The 18,184-nt window shown below is 34.2% G+C and overlaps 1 protein-coding gene across 1 annotated transcript; it reads right to left on the minus strand.

Annotated features, from left to right (window-relative positions):
- Positions 1 to 1,327: 1,327 nt before the first annotated feature.
- On the minus strand, positions 1,328 to 17,466 carry zgc:100868. Its single transcript, NM_001003526.2, is given in 10 exon segments — positions 1,328 to 3,590; positions 7,928 to 8,025; positions 8,122 to 8,378; positions 8,469 to 8,640; positions 11,546 to 11,840; positions 14,227 to 14,372; positions 14,465 to 14,733; positions 14,815 to 14,977; positions 15,059 to 15,079; positions 17,386 to 17,466. Coding segments are annotated over 10 exon segments (1,980 nt in total). The 5' UTR covers positions 17,444 to 17,466; the 3' UTR covers positions 1,328 to 3,089.
- Positions 17,467 to 18,184: the final 718 nt, after the last annotated feature.

The raw sequence follows: 18,184 nt of genomic DNA on the forward strand, positions 1-18,184 counted from the left end.
AAACATAAAATGTACATAACAGGTCACCAAGTCCAGGCAGACTCAAGCTGACACAATGAGAAAACCTAAATTTATCTTTGCAGCAATCAGGGAACTTACATGTAAATGCATCAACTTTTAACAGCATAATACTCACTACTCATGAGTACTTTTAAAAGGGCTACTTTTTACTCCTATACTTTGAGTAATATTTACAACAGGTACTTTTACTCGACTCACACTACATTTTTATGCAAGCAAGGGTACTTTTACTTAAGTATGCTTTTTCAGTAGCCCTTCCACCACTGTTGGTTATATGATCGAAGGACATGAGATCCCCGTAGTTAAAGAATTAAATGCATAAGGTTCTGAGTGTAGGTCTAAATGGCCAAGGACCTCAATACATTACAGATATGCTCACTGAATACAAACCTAACAGATCACTCAGATCTTTAGGATCTTATAAACTAGAAATTCGAAGGGTTCAGTCAAAGCAGGGTGAATCTGCCTTCCGCAACTATGCTCCTCACTGCTGGAATCAGCTTCCAGAAATGATCAGATGTGCTCCAACATTAGGCACATTCAAATTGAGACTGAAAACACATCTGTTTAGCTGTGCCTTTACTGAATGAGCACTGTGCTGCGTCCGACAGATCGCACTATTATGTTTTTGTTTTCTTTTTCATCCTTGTATAACCTATTTTAACTCATTTTAATTTGTTTTATCTGCTTTTAATATTTTTTATTGTCTGCATTTTATGTTCCTAAACTTGTCTTTTTATTTCCTGTTTATGTAAAACACTTTGAATTGCCACTGTGTATGAAATGTGCTATATAAATAAACTTGCCTTGCCTTGCCTAAAGCAGTCAAAGGAGGCAGAGAACTGGTGCACTGAACCCGTTGACTTTAAACATAATCAAATAGTGAATGAAATGAAACAATTAATTATTTATTATTGTTATTATGCATCAAATTATGACAGGACAATTGTACTTAATAATAAATATATCTAGTAATAACAGCTGTAGTAGGCCCCAGCAATACCGTCACAGCCAATTGATGATCTATGGCCCAAAGCATCTAATGTAATCTAGAGCATGTGAGAAAATTAGCATGTTCTCTTCATATTTGGTCTAAGCCCAATTTAGGGTTAAAGGAATGAAGTGATCTTTGAGGTTTCAGGGAATTAGCTGGCACTGCCGGTTTTGTGAGATGTTTCAGGAAGTATTTTTGTTGATCTTGTGACAGCATCTGGTAAACTCCGCAGCAGCAGTGACTCTGCACAATCCAAACCACATTCTTACTACATAAATGTGGTTTTTGGCATGAACATAAAAAGAGCACGGGTTTCATTTGTCATTTTTATTATCTTCATAACATAAAAAATGTACATATAAATTACATTTGAGCAGTGTGCTGAAAAGAGTTACTTCCTTCATGAGAAATCACCATAACCCCTTTTCAGAAAGGACATAAAAGATAGAAAATGGACGAAAAAATAATTATGAAACGCTTTTCATTCTTCAAATTTGCTTTTAAACATAAAATAAAATAGATATGATATATAACTTAACTTACAGTATGTCCTGAGCATGGCAAGATTAAGGTTCATTTAGATATATGTTCAGCATTACAACTAAAACACTTGGCAACACTTCAATTTAGGTCACATTTCACGGTATTAACACATCACTAACAGTAGCTTAATAAACTACTAATTATCTGTTTATTAATACTTAGCAGGGTAGAAGTTGAGTTTAGGTATTTGGTAGAATTAAGGATACAGAATAATATCACACTTTATAACTGCTTATGAACAGTTAATATCGTAACAATTGGTAGAAAAATAATCCAGTACACTGTAAAATAAATCTGTAATTTTACGTTTTATTTCCGCAAGCTGGGGTGCCAGGAACAAAAAACGCAAAATAACGGCCGTTAAATTATAGAAATTTATTGTAATATAACGAAAATTAAATTACAGAAATTTCTTTAGATAAAAATTTGTGGTAAATTTCTGCAATTCAACCTCTTATTTTACAGTAAATTTCTGTAAATTATCAGCCGTTATTTTAAGGGAGGTTTTCTGGCACCCCAGCTGCCGGAAATAAACTGTAAAAATCACAGATTTTTTTTACAGTGTAGTTAATAGCGTGAATTATGACCTGAACAAAAGTGTTACCAAACACTCAAACCGAGACGTACATAAAGTGCCATACTGCATAACAAACACATGCTTCACTCATTACAGTGCAAATACTTGTAAACCATCGTTACACTTCTGTAAATTAGCAGTTTTGTGTTTCATGTTTCCCTCGTTTATTTATGCTTCATTCTTTCAACAACTTGAAAAGTTAAAATACATTACTTTGATTTATATATTTAATAGTTTAAAGTGACATGTTTTCTATTATGTTATAAAATAATTATTTATTAATTATTTTTTTATATTATTTCTTATACATTTCAAACGACTAAAATGTCAATAAAAGTCACTTTGTTAAACCGCTAAGTTGAATTGTCAATTTCAAAAGCCAACAGAGCAGTGATGAACATCCCATAATGCAACTTAGAGCCGGAAATAAATGGAAAACACTTGGGTCACACTTTATTTTGAGGGTCCGTTTGTAGAATTTAAGTTACATTGCAATTAATTCTCATTAGATTATAAGTAGACTGTTAGGTTGTGGTTATTGTAGGTTTGACTCGTACTTGCAAGTTTCTTACAGTCAGTTAAATGTCTGTTGAGGGAGCAGTATCAGCAGATATTACGCAGATAGCCTACTAATACTCAAATGGACCATCAAAATAAAGTGTTACCAAAATTTGTGAAACACAAGATAAACTGTTAAATCTGTTTAAAAAAAAAAAAAATTGTGTAACTGTTATTTAACAGATATTTTTTAGTGTTATTGCACAGTATACAAACACTCAACATCTTCATGGTCTGACTTATCAATTAACATTCACATTTGACTAGTACTGAATATGCTCCACAAAAGCCTTGAATGCTAAATGTATGACAATCTAATCAGTCATGGGGCATACTGAAAAACATTAATATGGGTCTGGATATTTCACATTCACTCTAACAGTGAGCCGTTTTTCCTCAAAAGATGCTCTTGTGAAAGATTTGGAGAGTTAGAAGTGAGGAAAAGAAAACAGAAACTGTATAGCAGGAGGAAAAAGATGCTGGTGAGCCATTAGACTGGGTTGTATTTGAGGTGCTTGCAGAAGGAGCGCTTGTACTTGCACTTGTAGTGTTTGTAGCTTTTTGAGGGAAGGAACTGATCACAGCTGTCAGGAATGTGGAAAAGCTGGAGGTTTTAGTGAAGATCTGGACACCCTGAGCCCTAACAGGGAAGTACAAGTCAGCACCCTTGCTGCCTGTGCTGCTTGTGCTGTTATTGACAGTGCTGTTATTGACAGTGCTGTTATTGACAGTGCAGTTGTTGACGGTGCTGTTGTTGACGGTGCAGTTATTGAGAGTACTGTTGTTCAGAGTACTGTTAGAGATGCTGCTGTTTGAGTTGCTGTTCGATATGGTTAATACTGCAATATGGATCCATGACTGACCCACCAAACACATCAGTGGACCACCTTGAACACCCTAAGAGAGTGAAAGACACACAGTGAAGAGGATTATTACCTTCATACACTGTAAAAAATCGATTTTTTGTGTTGGCAATACATGAAGAAACCCAGCAAGCGTTTTTTATTTTTTTAAAAGTTGTCTAATAGATGTCTACTGGCTAAAACAAGTCTAAATTTGGGCTGTCAGTGAAAATCTAATCGATCTAAAAATAGGCCAAAACTATATTAGTCATCAAATAAAAAGAAATGAATGACTACATATATAAAGTCTGTCTAATCTGTCTATTTGACGACTAGTTTTGAGCTGTTCTTAGATGTCTATTAGATTTTCACTGACGGGCCTTGTTTTAGCCAAGCTGTCTATGTTTAGATGTCAATTAAATGTCTATAAAATGCAAAAATTCTTGCTGGGAATTGAGTTAACTACAAATTTAAGTGGATTTTAATGTCACATTCACCAGCAATCTAGTCCAGTGTTTACCAAAGTGGGGGTGATTTCCAAAACTCAAATATATTAGAATTACCATATTTTATTCATAACCCACAGAAGATAGATAATTGTCACACTAAAGAAACCAAAACAACAACATACAAATAAAAATTTATCAGCCTTTCAATTTTTTTCTCATTAGATTGGGACCCCTGGGGTGTTTAGGTTAACCACTCAGCAATAGCATCAGCTACAGCGGATTGATTTTATTTAGCCAGGTTAAACCTTCTGACAACCTTTGTAGCACTCTAATACATTAAAAATAAGATATTTGATATTGATTATAAAATTAATAAATGACTATAAAAATGTTATATGGTTGTTAGGCTGTTGCATTTTCGTGTTGTCAATATGCTCATGTTTAAATAGGCCTATAGTTGTGTGTGAAAGGTTTTTATATTTATAACCATCGATAAAAGGGGGTGTTTTGAGTGACTGACAATGTGATTTGGGGGTCTCGAGCTGAAAAGTTTGGGAACTTATCATCTAGTCCATACGTACTGCAACTAAAAGAACTACAAATCCCATTTTACCTGTTCACACACCTGTTCCGGATCACTGATGATGACACACACAAAGACACATAGCTGAAGCTCATCAGTGAATCATTAACTCGACTATAAAGACATCTCTCTGTGCAACACACATTGCTGACTCTTGTTTACCCTGTGTAGCACTACAAAGCGTCTTCCACAGTCTTCCTGTGTTTTGACCTTTATGTCTTTGTACCGTTGTTTAATTCTTTGCCTCCTAGCCTGACCGTTTCTTGGATTTGCCTTATGCTTCAGTTTGCTCCTGTTCCTGACCATGCACGATTTTGCTTTAATTAACTGCATGTGGTTCCTCAACACCGTTGCTAGTGTCTACCATTACATTAACATAAAACAATTAAGTTCTCCTGCCAAAACATCCAAGAATTGTGCTGTTTCAGCTTATTTTAAAGAAGTAGTTTAAACAAACTGCAAATGTCATTTTTTTAAAGTGTAGTTTATAAAAAGAGTTTGTGTTATGTGGAAACTATTTGACTTATAATTTGACATGAACATACACTACCATTTAAATGCTTAGAGTCAGTAAGATTTAATATTTAAATTTTTTTAATTTATTTATTAATATTTGATTTAATAGTTTTTAAAGAATGGCTCATTTTAAGATAAATAGTCTACTGGACTATTTTAATGACAAAAAAATATTTATTTAAAATATGCATTTTTTAATTTTTAATAATAACAGAAATAAGAAAAGCAGAAAACTGAAAAATAAACAGCAAAGCTATTTTAAATTGTAAAATATTACACAGTGTTATTGTAATTTTGTATGTTTTAATCAGTTAATCTTTGAGCATCATTAAAGCCATAGCAGTTGTCTCCACTTGTGAATTACTGTATGGGTGTTTTTCATTTATTTATCATTTCAAATTGAATTATTGGACCTTGAGCTAAGCTCCAGCAGATTCATTCATTCATTTTCTTGTCGGCTTAGTCCCTTTGTCAATCCGGGGTCGCCACAGCGGAATGAACCGCCAACCCATCCAGCAAGATTTTTTTATGCTCAGATGCCCTTCCAGCTGCAACCCATCTCTAGGAAACATACACACACACACATTCACACACACACTCATACACTACGAACAATTTAGCCTACCCAATCCACCTGTACTGCATGTCTTTGGACTGTGGGGGAAACCAGAGCACCCGGAGGAAACCCACTCGAAGGCAGGGAGAACATGCAAACTCCACACAGAAATGCAACTGAGGTTCGAACCAGCGACCTTTTTGCTGTGAGACGACAGCACTACCTACTGCGCTACTGTCTCGCCCGCTCCAGCAGATTTTGTTGTTTAACTCAATTTTGCAATTTAAAAACGCTCATTAACATTATTGAAGTTTGAAACAATATGCTGTATCAGAAACTTCAAATCAGACATCAAATCATAAAAATAACTAAAAGGTCCTGGATTGTCTGAGCTGAGATCAAGATCCCATAGGGCAATTTGTAAGTATAAATAAAAGGAAAACACCCAGATGCTTCCTTTCCAGAAGCCGTTGTTTCCTGGAATTCAGCAGTTCCTTTGATTATCCTTAAGCAATGTTGTTACCATGTGTTAAACTTTTGGGTGGACCAATTAGTTTTAAAAAGATTTAGGAAATTCTAGGTTTAATTTTAGTTTAAAGAAAGATTAATAATTTCAAATATTAAAAATTTATACATTCTAAATATATAACACATTCACTGATATTTTTTTCCTAATATGTTGAAAGCATAAAATATTTATTTTCTCATCACATTCAGTCAAGAAAAAAAAAACTCCAAACAACAAAACCTGAGGCAAAAACCCCCCAAAATAATAATTTACTTACTAAATATTAGTGTTTATCATTTATCAGTTCTATCATAAATCATACTTTATTCTTTTTTTAATGTTAAACCAATGCTTTGTGTTAAAATTTTCATGTTGAAAACTTTTTTTAAATGTTACGAAACACCAAAATACAATTCTTGGAGATGTCGACAGTCATGTGTGTGTCCCACGTTGCTAAAAACAGTCAAGACACTATCAGGACACTATCACTGTCATGGAGATTGGCTGTCTGTACCAGCCAGTACAAAGTGATGTCATTGAGTCTACAGAATTAATTAATAAAAAAGACTTGGTCCCAACCAATCAGAGTGCTCAACTGTGAACGAATATAAATATTAATATGATATAGCTTCGAATACTCTTTTTACCTGTTAAGGTCTTTGCACACTGAAGTCTGAAATTTTCGTTTGCATTTTTTTTTCATAATCATATGCAAAAAAATTGTCACGTAAACAAACCTTGCACACTGAGTTTGATGCGAATAGTCTCTACAAAGTAGAAAAAGGAAGAGGAATAGGCTACATATTGTGTTCATTAATACTAGCCTACATAGAAAAAAAGGAGACCTCTCGTCCTTATCAAAGAGCTCAAGTGGCAGCATTTTTTATTTTGACTTTTGCCCGTACAGTGGCTCTGAACTGTCAAAACACCTCTCAAAGCACTTTTTCAGATGTGAAAAATGGAAAAAAGTTAAACATGGTTCGACGGATGAAAGTTTCGAAGGCAGTGTCTCAATGCAATTCATACAACGTGAGGTAGAATTTATTTTTTTACGCACAATAATTACAAACAAAGATATTGAATTCAGTGTGCAATAACCTTTACAGTGTTTAGAGAGATGCCACATTGTGTTGCCAACCGTAACAAGAAGAACTGTTTAGAGACGTGTCATCAGTGTTGTGTTTATAAATGTGCAGAACCAAAAAATCGTTTTCATTTTCCTGTGATGACAACAATTTTTACCCGAGAGCTTTTCAAGTCTTGAAATGGTGAAACCCGGGTTTGCCACTAATCTTCTTTAAAAAAAGATGTGGTTCCAGCTGGTGTTGATTATCCTGTCTCTAATTTGGTAAGTGTGTGATCAGTGTTCTTTGTTTATGTTTATTCAGATGGTTAGTTATGGTCAGCAGTACTCTTTCAGTTAAAGACATACCTTAGTCAAAATGATTTAGTTACTAAGTTATATCACTACAATATTATGGACTGAAAATCATCCACACAGCTCTTAGATCCACTGTAACTGCTGCTCTGCGGATTACCATCTGTGTTGCGGTGTAAAAACCAGCTGTTGTGCACGTAATGAAACTCCCCTTTTTATGCAAACCCCTCCCTCTTTCACCATTCAAAACTTCCACCTTAACTGAGCTGGACTCACGGTCACTGTCACTTTTACAGTTTAGTAATTTGATACTTGTTCTATTCAATGTCTACGATGGTTATAGCCCTCTCCTTAAGTAATTTTATTCACCAAAAAGTCAAAACAAAAGCAGAAACAACTTGCCTGTTGTAAGTCGAAAGCAGTTGTACAAATACTGTTGTTTGAGGATGAGTTTCCACAGCTCACAATAGAGGTCTGGTATTGCTGAAGAGTTTGATTCACTATAAAAACACATTCAAATGGAGAAGATTTGTTTAAAAATCTAAATAAATGAGGTTTCGTGATTAGCATAGCATGGCCACAGATATTGAGCTCACCTCCTCCTGCTCCTGATCCCCATCCTGCTGCCCAGCATTGAGTGTTGGCGTCAACATTGTTGCCTCCCAAGTCCACACATATGGGCTGAATGTAATTGGTGAAGTTTGGTGTAACCGCCAACTGCAGGACAGCAACGTTGTCACCCGAATTGTTGCTCATTGAGAAATTTGCCACTTTGATGGAGACCTCATTGGGGTTGGAGCTGTTCTGATTGAGTCGGCCTAGGACAACAGTCCATCCTGTGGCATTGGTGGAGCTGAAAACCAACAACAAAAGATCTCTACTCAATCAAATCTTTTTAACTTAGCATCAGATCTCTGTTTTTCCTATTTATCACTGGCCTTACTTGGGAAAGCAGCTGGCAGAGGTCATGACAAACTGTTCAGCGATCAGCGCTCCTCCACAAACGTGACTACCATTAAACTGAACACTGGCGATCCAGGGCCACATGCCTGGAGATGCAAGTAAGCTGTTTCCCCCAGCACCGGAGTTCAGTTTAGCACTTCCACACACAACAGCTACAGAAATAGAGAGAAAGGTATCAGTGAGATGCAGATTCTATCAATTTGAAGCACGTGAATAAAGCAGGGGTCACCAATCTCAGTCCTTGAGGGTCAGTATCCCTGCAGAGTTTAGCTTCAACTTGCCTCAACACTCGTCTTGATGTTTCAAGTATACCATGAAACACCTTGATTAGCTTGTTCAGGTGTGTTTCATTAGAGTTGGAGCTAAAATCTGCAGGACACCAGCCCTCCAGGAACAAGTTTGATGACCCCTGGCCTAAACAGTCGTATTTCATAAGCATAAAGCTATACACAAGCTTTCACTGCAGGGGCAGTAGCTTTTCAAAAGGTACACATTTGTACCTGAGAGTTCCATATTGATACCTTAAAGCAGTGGTTCTCAATCTGCATCCTTGAGACTGCTTATTTGGCATGTTTCTTGTTTAACACACTTGAGTTACATAACCAGCTTGTTAAATGAGTGCTCCAAATAGGAAACTGTATTCAGATCAACATGTTCCCTTCATAGTGTTCACTGCTTTCTACCCTCTTCACATTGGAAATTGGCTGAAGTTTACTTCATTTAAGAAAGGTTATATATATCCCTCATCTCCCCCACCCCATTATAAGCACATCAGGAAACACAGAATAACTGTAGTTTAGACCAAACTATTAAATAAATTACATTTAGATTTGACATTCGTAGTGTCAGATGAGAGTTTAGTGTCCAAGATTTCTTTGACGTCGCATATATAGATTTTGCATACGGTTAGAATTTCCAGTTTAGTATGGTTAATCCATGCTGATGACAGTTCCAGATACAGTATTTACAATAGTGAATGTAACCAATGCTCATTTGAAAAATCACAAAGGGGTTTTCACCTCTGTACTAACATTTTCTTTGTAGCAGTTGAAGCAGCTAACCTAAATTTACAGACCTTTGCATTTAAGGGAAATTGAGAGTTATCATTCAATAATAACAATACAGGATCTTTGGTGAAACACATTTTTGTAACTTTAAATAAAATGTCCTGCACCGAATCCCAATGTTTTTGCATCTCCGGACATTCCCACATCATGTAAAAAGGTATGTGAACGCTGATTTTCACAGAACATACAATAAGGATGTGGAGATAAACTTATGATATGTTGTATACAGTACGTGTGGTTAAACTTGCCCTGTGAATAGTTTTAAAGTGAAGTTTAAATGACTCTTGAGTAAACATTTTTGAGAAACAACAACTTTATATATGGTGCAATTTCAGATGTAATACTCAGCAAGTTTTTTTCATTAATTTGGAGCTGTGTTATATACTGCATGGAAGGTTTTTCTTTTTTATTCTATAATAAAGGGACTTTAAGATGGCAATATGGTACAATAATTTACCTTTTAAAAAGGTATCACACTTGACAGCTTGTGCACCTTTACTTTTAAGAGCATAATGTGCACCATGAGAGGCGTAAAATGCAGTGGGAGATATGTCACAGAACAGGCTTTTTGGTCATGTTTCAGAAAGTCAAGTCTTTCAAGTTGGGTTTCTGTGTCTACTGAAACTCATTTATCAGATGGCAGATAGAGAACTCCAAAAAGCTAAGGATGAGGACTCCAAAAAGCTATGATCAAATGCCTAAGTCACAAGTCATGAAAACTTTCCATGTTTGAGTATTCCGGGTATTTCAATGGCTGTTTACTCAGCAGCACTATTCATTTATAGTAGAAGTAAGGCTTTATCAGGCTCATGGCATCTCAGACACCAGTATTTTAGTTATTCTGAGATAAAGATAAATCACTGGTCATCTGAAATTTCACCGTGGAAATATCAAGATTGGAATTTAGATCTGGAAATGCATGATGCCTGAAGTTAAAAAATTAAAACCTAAATAGATTCAGTTGATAAATGAATAATTGAAGTTAGCTAAGGTCTTCTTTGTTGTATGAAGGAAATAGTCTGGAGCCATTTTAAACAGTCAGATAAAGGGCTTTCAATGATTTACTGACATAGTCAGTCTAATTCAAGCCACAAGATGCTTTTCCAAATCTTTTGATTGCTTCACTAAAGTAATAGTTTACACAATAATGATATTTCTGCAATCATTTACTCATCCTCCACTTGTTCTAAACCTCTTTGAGTTTCTTTCTTCTTTTAAACACAATGAACTGCTGCTAACCGTTGCCTGCTAAAGCCCTTTTCCCTTCTGTGGGAGTAAAAGAGTGCCAGCAACCAGTTTTCCCTCAGATATCTTTTATTTTGTTTAACAGATAAAAAGAAACTCAAGTGGGTTTAAGACGACACGAGACACAATAAATAAGATATTTTTTTCTTTTTCAGCTATCCATTTAAGAATAAACCCATTCGTAACAGTCATTTCTTGGTTACAAGCAGAAAAAAATTATAATCGTGATCGTACATCTTACTTTTCTGCCAAAATATGGGATGGCCTAACAGTAACTTTTCTTTTAAGCAATGTTAAAACATGAGTGTAAGTGTTTTAGTGTGAAATAAAAACAAATAGTGACCAAATGTCTGTTTGAGTTGGTATCTTCAACTGAAACAAGTAGTAAACAGTCAATTTTAAAAAGCAGGGTAAGACTTTGTTTTGTTGGTCCTTATTGCACATTTTGTTGACTAAAATATGTTCTCATTTGAGGATTGTCAGCTAATGTCTGCTGATAATGCTCCTTCAACAGACATCATTGGCTGTAAGAAACTTTGCAAGTACTCTAACCCAAACCCCAACCTAACAATCTACTTGTAATCTAATGAGAATTAGTTGGCATGTAGATGCAATGTAACTTAAATTCAACAAAATGCGTCAAAGGGACCATCAATAAAGTGATACCAAAAGCAGAATTGATCTCACCAGTAATAAACAGTAAAAGTCTCTGAATGTTTATTTGGATTACTTAAAGAAAACTTACGTGCGACAGTCGTAGTTGACATTGTAGTTGTTTGTGTTGTAGAAGCTGTGGTGGGGGGAATGGTGGGGAGACCAGGGCAGTTTACACTTAGGTCACCATCAGTACCATTGGAATTGTACATGACAAAGCCTGGCTGGGTGGTGGTGATTCTCTGCTGGATCCAGCTCTGATATTTAGACACCCTGGTATACACACCAGGGAAGTTTGGTTGAGCACAGCCTGTACCAAAACTCACAATTCCAGACTGGATCCAAACTGAGCCCTGTTTGCTGACCATTGGACCACCAGAGTCACCCTGTCGAATGAAGAGTGAGTTAGTGACTAGGTGTAAAAACCATTCTGCAGATCTACTCCAGCTGAAGGTTGCAGCTGTAAAATATAATATTAAGGAATAGTGTGAATATATTCTTGTCAATGCAAGTTTACAGTGTCAGCTGTGTTCTGTCAGGGAAATGGCCTGAAGCATTCAGCTGTACTTTTTCTTTCTAAAACTTGTCATCGAATGTAAAACCAGTATGGCTGGAAGCTGGATGAACATTCATCATATGTACAGTATGTCTATCCTAAGAACTTTCATGAGGGTTCTGTGTAGTTTCTATAAAGTGATTATTACACATTAAAGTTGTAGGAGGTTGAGCATTTTAATATCTGGCCCCTAAACTCTGGAATAGTCGTCCTGATCTCAGTTCAAAACTAGATGAAAATATATATATTTTCAGTTAAGCATATAGACAATGCATTACATATGATACAGTTAAATTTAACTCTTTAAATGCATTTTTTCACATTACATTAATATCTCTTGTGCAAATAAATTATGAACAGCAGCTTTGCTATTTGTTTTTCAATTTGTTTTTCTATATTCTCTATTTCCACCTCTAGATTGTGGAGTGCCACTCCAATCAGATGAACAGATGATGCCGACCCGACACAACTTCTTAATCTTTATGATTCTGACTGTAAAGTAATGATGTGCACATTTTGTGAAGCGGATTTGAAATGATAATTATTGTAAAAAGCACTATACAATTAAACTTGAACTAGGGCTGGGTGATTAATCTAAATCAACATTCAGAACCTATAATCAATCAAAAATTTTCCAGGAAGATTTTATCTATTACTTTCCCTACCCTGTGTGGAGTTACGTGACCCCACTCTGTTAAGCCTTTATTTATACTTCTGCGGTCACATTGCAGTCACGTCTGATCTCTGGTCAAGTAGGACGATTGACCCACTCTTGAGCCATACTTTGCACTACACTGACAATGATTGGAAGCTAGGCCGTATATGCCTTGAGACAGCATATTTTCCATTACATTCAAATGATTATTTAATATAAAATATTTGTTTACAGAAGACGCAAAAATGCACTGCTTTTATCAACAGGATTTACAAGAGCTATTTTATTTAGACACTGCTCGTTGATTTTATTTTATTTTTTTGTCTCCGAAAGTGCAAGTTATTTATTTTTACTTTTTCAAAGACAAGTTTGTTTTAGGGAATTTGTGTTTTAATTTCAATTGTTTAACATTGATGTTCAGTAAATAATCATAGATAGTAGATAGTGTGTGTTCCCTTCAATTAGTTTAAAATTAAGTAATCCACCCTATATTCAAAAATCTGTCACTTGTAATATGTGAGCATATTTACTGTAAAAAAACCTGTCAGTGAACTATGAAGGGCAAAAATGTAAATAAATAACTAAAATAATCGTTCATTAATCGTAATCGAGTCAAAATGTTCAATTAATCAAGATTTTGATTTTACGCCAAATCCCCTAGCCCTAACTTGAATTTAATTGAAAGTTGCAAGTGAATGTTTACCTGTTGTTTCTTTATAAGGATGTGTGCCTATCAAAGCAGTTAAGCTGAGCAATTTTTATTTTTATTTTTTTGTTGCAGTCAATAGAAGTGTTGTGTTTTTTAAAAATGGCAGCAGCCTAGTGAGATGTTTAACACAAAGCTCTGACAGTTGGAGAAGTGCTTGCAAAAATGCTTCATGTCCCCTAATGGTGAAATTTACTGTAAATGTATTTAATTCATACGGTCACACTTTACAATAAGGTTCATTAGTTAATGTTAAGTAATGCATTTACTAACATGAACATACTTTGAACAATACATTTACTACAGTATATATTAATGTCAATAAACGTTTGTTAATGAAAATACAATTGTTCATTGTTAGTTCATGTTAACTCATGGTGCATTAACTTATGTTAACAAGCATGGACTTGAATGATAATAATGCATTAGTAAATGTTCAATTATGATTAATAAATGCTGTACATGTGTTGTTCATGATTAGTTCATGTTAGTAAATGCATTAACGAATTAACCTTATTGTAAAGTGTAACCATTCATCCATTCATACTTTATAAAATACACTTTAATTTAAAAATGTCAAAACCATTGTAATTGAAGTACAGAAGTCTTATTCAAACCAAACAGTAATCTGTTAGTGAACACAACAATGGAATACAAGTGCACTGTGAACATTCCCTTCACTGGGAGCCCAACTATATTTGGCTATGTGTCAATAGAGAGGATCTAAAAGGTATCAGCTTTGCAATGAACTCAATAATGTTTTGAAATGTTAATATTTTTACACCTTCTTCTTATTTATCATCTTTCTTATCGCAATGATAAGTATAGGAAAAGTATAGGTAAGTATAGCGTTACCTGACAGGAGTCTTTCCCCCCTTGCAATAGTCCAGCACACACCATATTGTCTGTGATTTTTGAGACCCCATAAAGGCAATTACACTTCCTGTTTCCAACAATCGGCACTTGCACTTCTTGTAGAGTCCCCGGGGAAGGTAGGCTGACTGAGAGAAAAAAGAAACAGCCCGTGTCATCTACTGCAGGAGTACACTGTATGTTCTAACTCTGATTGAAAAGAGTAAAAGTAAATGCTTACCGCCTGTGGCAGTGTTCCCCCATCCAGTGATCCAGACCAAAGTTCCATTGAAGAAAGTACTGTCGGATGCAGCCAGACAAATAGGTCTGATGTAGTTCGAAAAGCTCACTGTTGAGGCCAGTTGCAGAAGAGTGATGTCATTGTCTTCAGTATCACTATTGTAGTTTGGATGTTTTATGATATTGGAGACAGCACTGGACATCGAGTATGATTCAAATGATGCTAGTTTTTGTAGGCCCAAATATACAAGTAGACCAGTCGTCGAAGGGCTGGAAAATGACAACAACTGTTAACCACATCAGGTAAATGACATACAGTATTTTGAAAGGACTTGTTGCCTGTCTTTATACTTGGGAAAGCAATGGGCTGCAGTCAGAATCCATTGGTTGTTAATGAGAGATCCACCACAGAAATGGCTGCCGTCTCTTTGAAGACTGACCTGCCATGGCCAAGCGCCAACCGGTGCATTCTGTCCTCCCACTATCCTTGAGTTGAGAGGTGCCGTACCACACACTGACAATAAAAAATGCACATTTTAGCCACAGAAACACTACAATCTGGCTATTTTAAGTGATGTGTTGAAAAACTGGTTACCATCTAGTTGTGCGTCACACCCTAGAAAACAACATACAGACTGAGTTACTAATAAATTCAGCAAAATGATTTTAAAAACTGCTGGGCTGTCGTAACCCAATGTTATATATATATATACATACAGTTGAAGTCAGAATGATTAGCCACCCTTTTTTCTTTTTTAAATATTTCCCAAATGATGTTTAACAGAGCAAGGAATTTTTCACAGTATGTCTGATAAGTCTTTGTTTTATTTCGGCTAGAATAAAAGCAGTTATTAATTTTTTACATACCCTTTTAAGGTCAAAATATTAACCATAGCGTATTAGCTATATATTTTTCCATAATCTACAGAACAAACCATCGCTATACAATAACTTGCCTAATTACCCTAACCTGCCTAGTTAACCTAGTTAAGCCTTTAAATGTCACTTTAAGCTGTATAGAAATGTCTTGAGAAATAGTCAATTATTATTTACTGTCATCAGGGCAAAGAGAAAATAAATCAGTTATTAGAAATAACATATGTGTGTGTATATATATATATATATATATATATATATATATATATATATATATATATATATATATATATATATATATATATATATATATATATATATATATATATATATATATATTGTTGAGCCCAAAACTATTCATATCACTGCACTGTAAAAGCCAACAGTCAGAGTTTTGGTAACATAAAATTTACTCAAAGTTAATTCTACTCATTTGGAAAGAGTTTTGAACTCACAATTTTCATAACTGAAAGTAATGAGTTAATTGAATACCTCATTACTTCAACTTAAATGGGGTAAGTTCACAGTATTCATATAGATTCGTTTTTTAACTCAAATTGTTTGTAGCAATCGGTTTCCTCAAATGTTTTGAGTTACCTTTACATTTTGGCTTTTATAGTGTGGCAACTTCTGACTTATAGTTACTTTTATTCAACCAGCAAGATTTGTTTTAGATTTTTGTTTTACCAGAAATGATTCTGGTCCAAATATCTAAACATTCTAATATCACGAAACATTTTCTAGGCAAGCAAAACATATTGTCTTGTTTTAAGAAATAATATGACAATATTAAGTGTGTTTTCTTAAAACAAGCAAAAATAATCTGCCAGTGGGATAAGCAAAATAATCTTGTTTTAAGGAAAAACTTAATATTGTCCTATTACTTAAAACAAGACCATATGTTTTGCTTGTCTAGAAAATTATTATTGATGAAATTATAGTAAGTAGTATAGTAAATTATATAAGTAAATCATATATTTAAATAATATAACTTATAAAAGATTTTTTGAATATATATTTGAACTAGAAAAAAGACAAACAATCTAAGTAAGAAAAGTATTTTTTGTTGTGTAGGCTACTATATATATATAATTTTAGATATAGGGATAATGGTCTATATACACTAACAGTCAAAGGTTTGGGGTCAGTAGGATTTTAAAATGGTTTAAAATAAGCTTCTCCTGCTCACCAAGGCTGCATTTATTTAATCAAAAATACAGTACAAATTGTGAAATATATATGAACTATAAATGAACTGTTCAAAAGTAGTTTATCATTTAATGTAATCATTAATTCTAGTGATTTTAAATATGAATTTTCAGCATCATTACTCCAGTCGTCAGAGTCACATGATACTTCAGAAATCACTCTAATATTAATGATTATTATTTATTATTATTATTAATATTAATATTAATAATAATAATAATAATAATAATAATAATAATAATAATAATAATAATAATAATAATAATAATAATAATAATAATGAAAGCAATAATGCCTGGAGAAATAATTTCTTTTGAAACTACATACAACACATAATACATACATATTTAATAAATAAGTATTTAACAGTTTAACTTTTTTTTTAAATAAATACCTCTTTAATGAACAGAACATTTTTTATTTAAATTCAAATTAAATTAAAATTAAAATGACCCCAAACTTTTGGCCTGTAGTGTATGCAAAGACAAACCTGAAATTATTTATACCCCTGGCAAATAATGAAAAAAAAAATATATTTTTTTAATGTATGTATAATATCACATACTTAATTTGTTTAACAAACAAGTGGTTCTAATTGTATTTACATTGAAAACCTTAAAAAAGGTATTTTTATGTGTTATATTTTATTTACCATGCTCTCAAAGTCATCTGAAGATTTTTTCTTTTTGCAATTTTTTTTTTACAAAATTCTGCACAAAAATATCAACAACAACAACAACAACAACAACAACAACAACAACAACAACAACAACAACAACAACAAATAAATCCCTCATAAGGAATTATTAGTAATAGTTATCCAATAAAGGGTCTTACCTGTTAGAAGGGCAATGGTCAATGCTACGCCAACTATATGGATCTTCATGATCTGCATCTACAGGTTTTACAGCTGACTGCAAGGGTTCAGACACTTGCCCCTGCTTTATATTCTTGATTGCTACACACCTACACACTCTCTCATCACATTTAAACCAGGCACGCCTCCATCTCTGTCCATAGGTAAACTCCCTCATTGTTCAGTCATGCTACACTTATTGAGCAACCTGTATGTCTGAAAATGTCCCAAGGAACATGTCAGCGACTCTCGGTCAGGTGTAATTCCCACCTCTTCAGACTCTTGAAATCTGAAGCTTGTCAAACATGCATTTCAATAATGTGTATGTGTAATGGCTTTGTAAACTTAAGTAGATCATCTACAGGTGTGTGAGGTCTTTCTGTCCGATATTAAATGAGACACGTAAAAACACAGTTGCTAAATGTTTTTGGAATTAAACAGTGGTGTATGAGAATTCTTGAATTCCTAAATCGCTCTCATAGTTAAACATTACTCTTTTGTTATAAGAGATTTCTCATGCCACATGATTCACTTAGAATAAATGCACTGAAAAAAATACAACAACACATTATTGTTTAGTCCTGTTAGTTTTTGAGCTACTGATGTAACAAAATTGTGTTCCAATTAAAAACTGGATAGCTTAGCTTTAGAAGAATGTAATTCAATCTGTTAAATAGCCCCTATTTTGCATTATAAAGGCTCATATTTTGTTTTTTGGGGTCTCTAACAACATGCTGATATGCGTGCAAGGTGAAAAAAAACTTTCATTGTCTTATAATA

This window comes from Danio rerio, chromosome 3 (assembly GCF_052040795.2).
Source record: "Danio rerio strain M-AB ecotype USA chromosome 3, GRCz13ab, whole genome shotgun sequence".
NCBI classification, from domain to species: domain Eukaryota; kingdom Metazoa; phylum Chordata; class Actinopteri; order Cypriniformes; family Danionidae; genus Danio; species Danio rerio.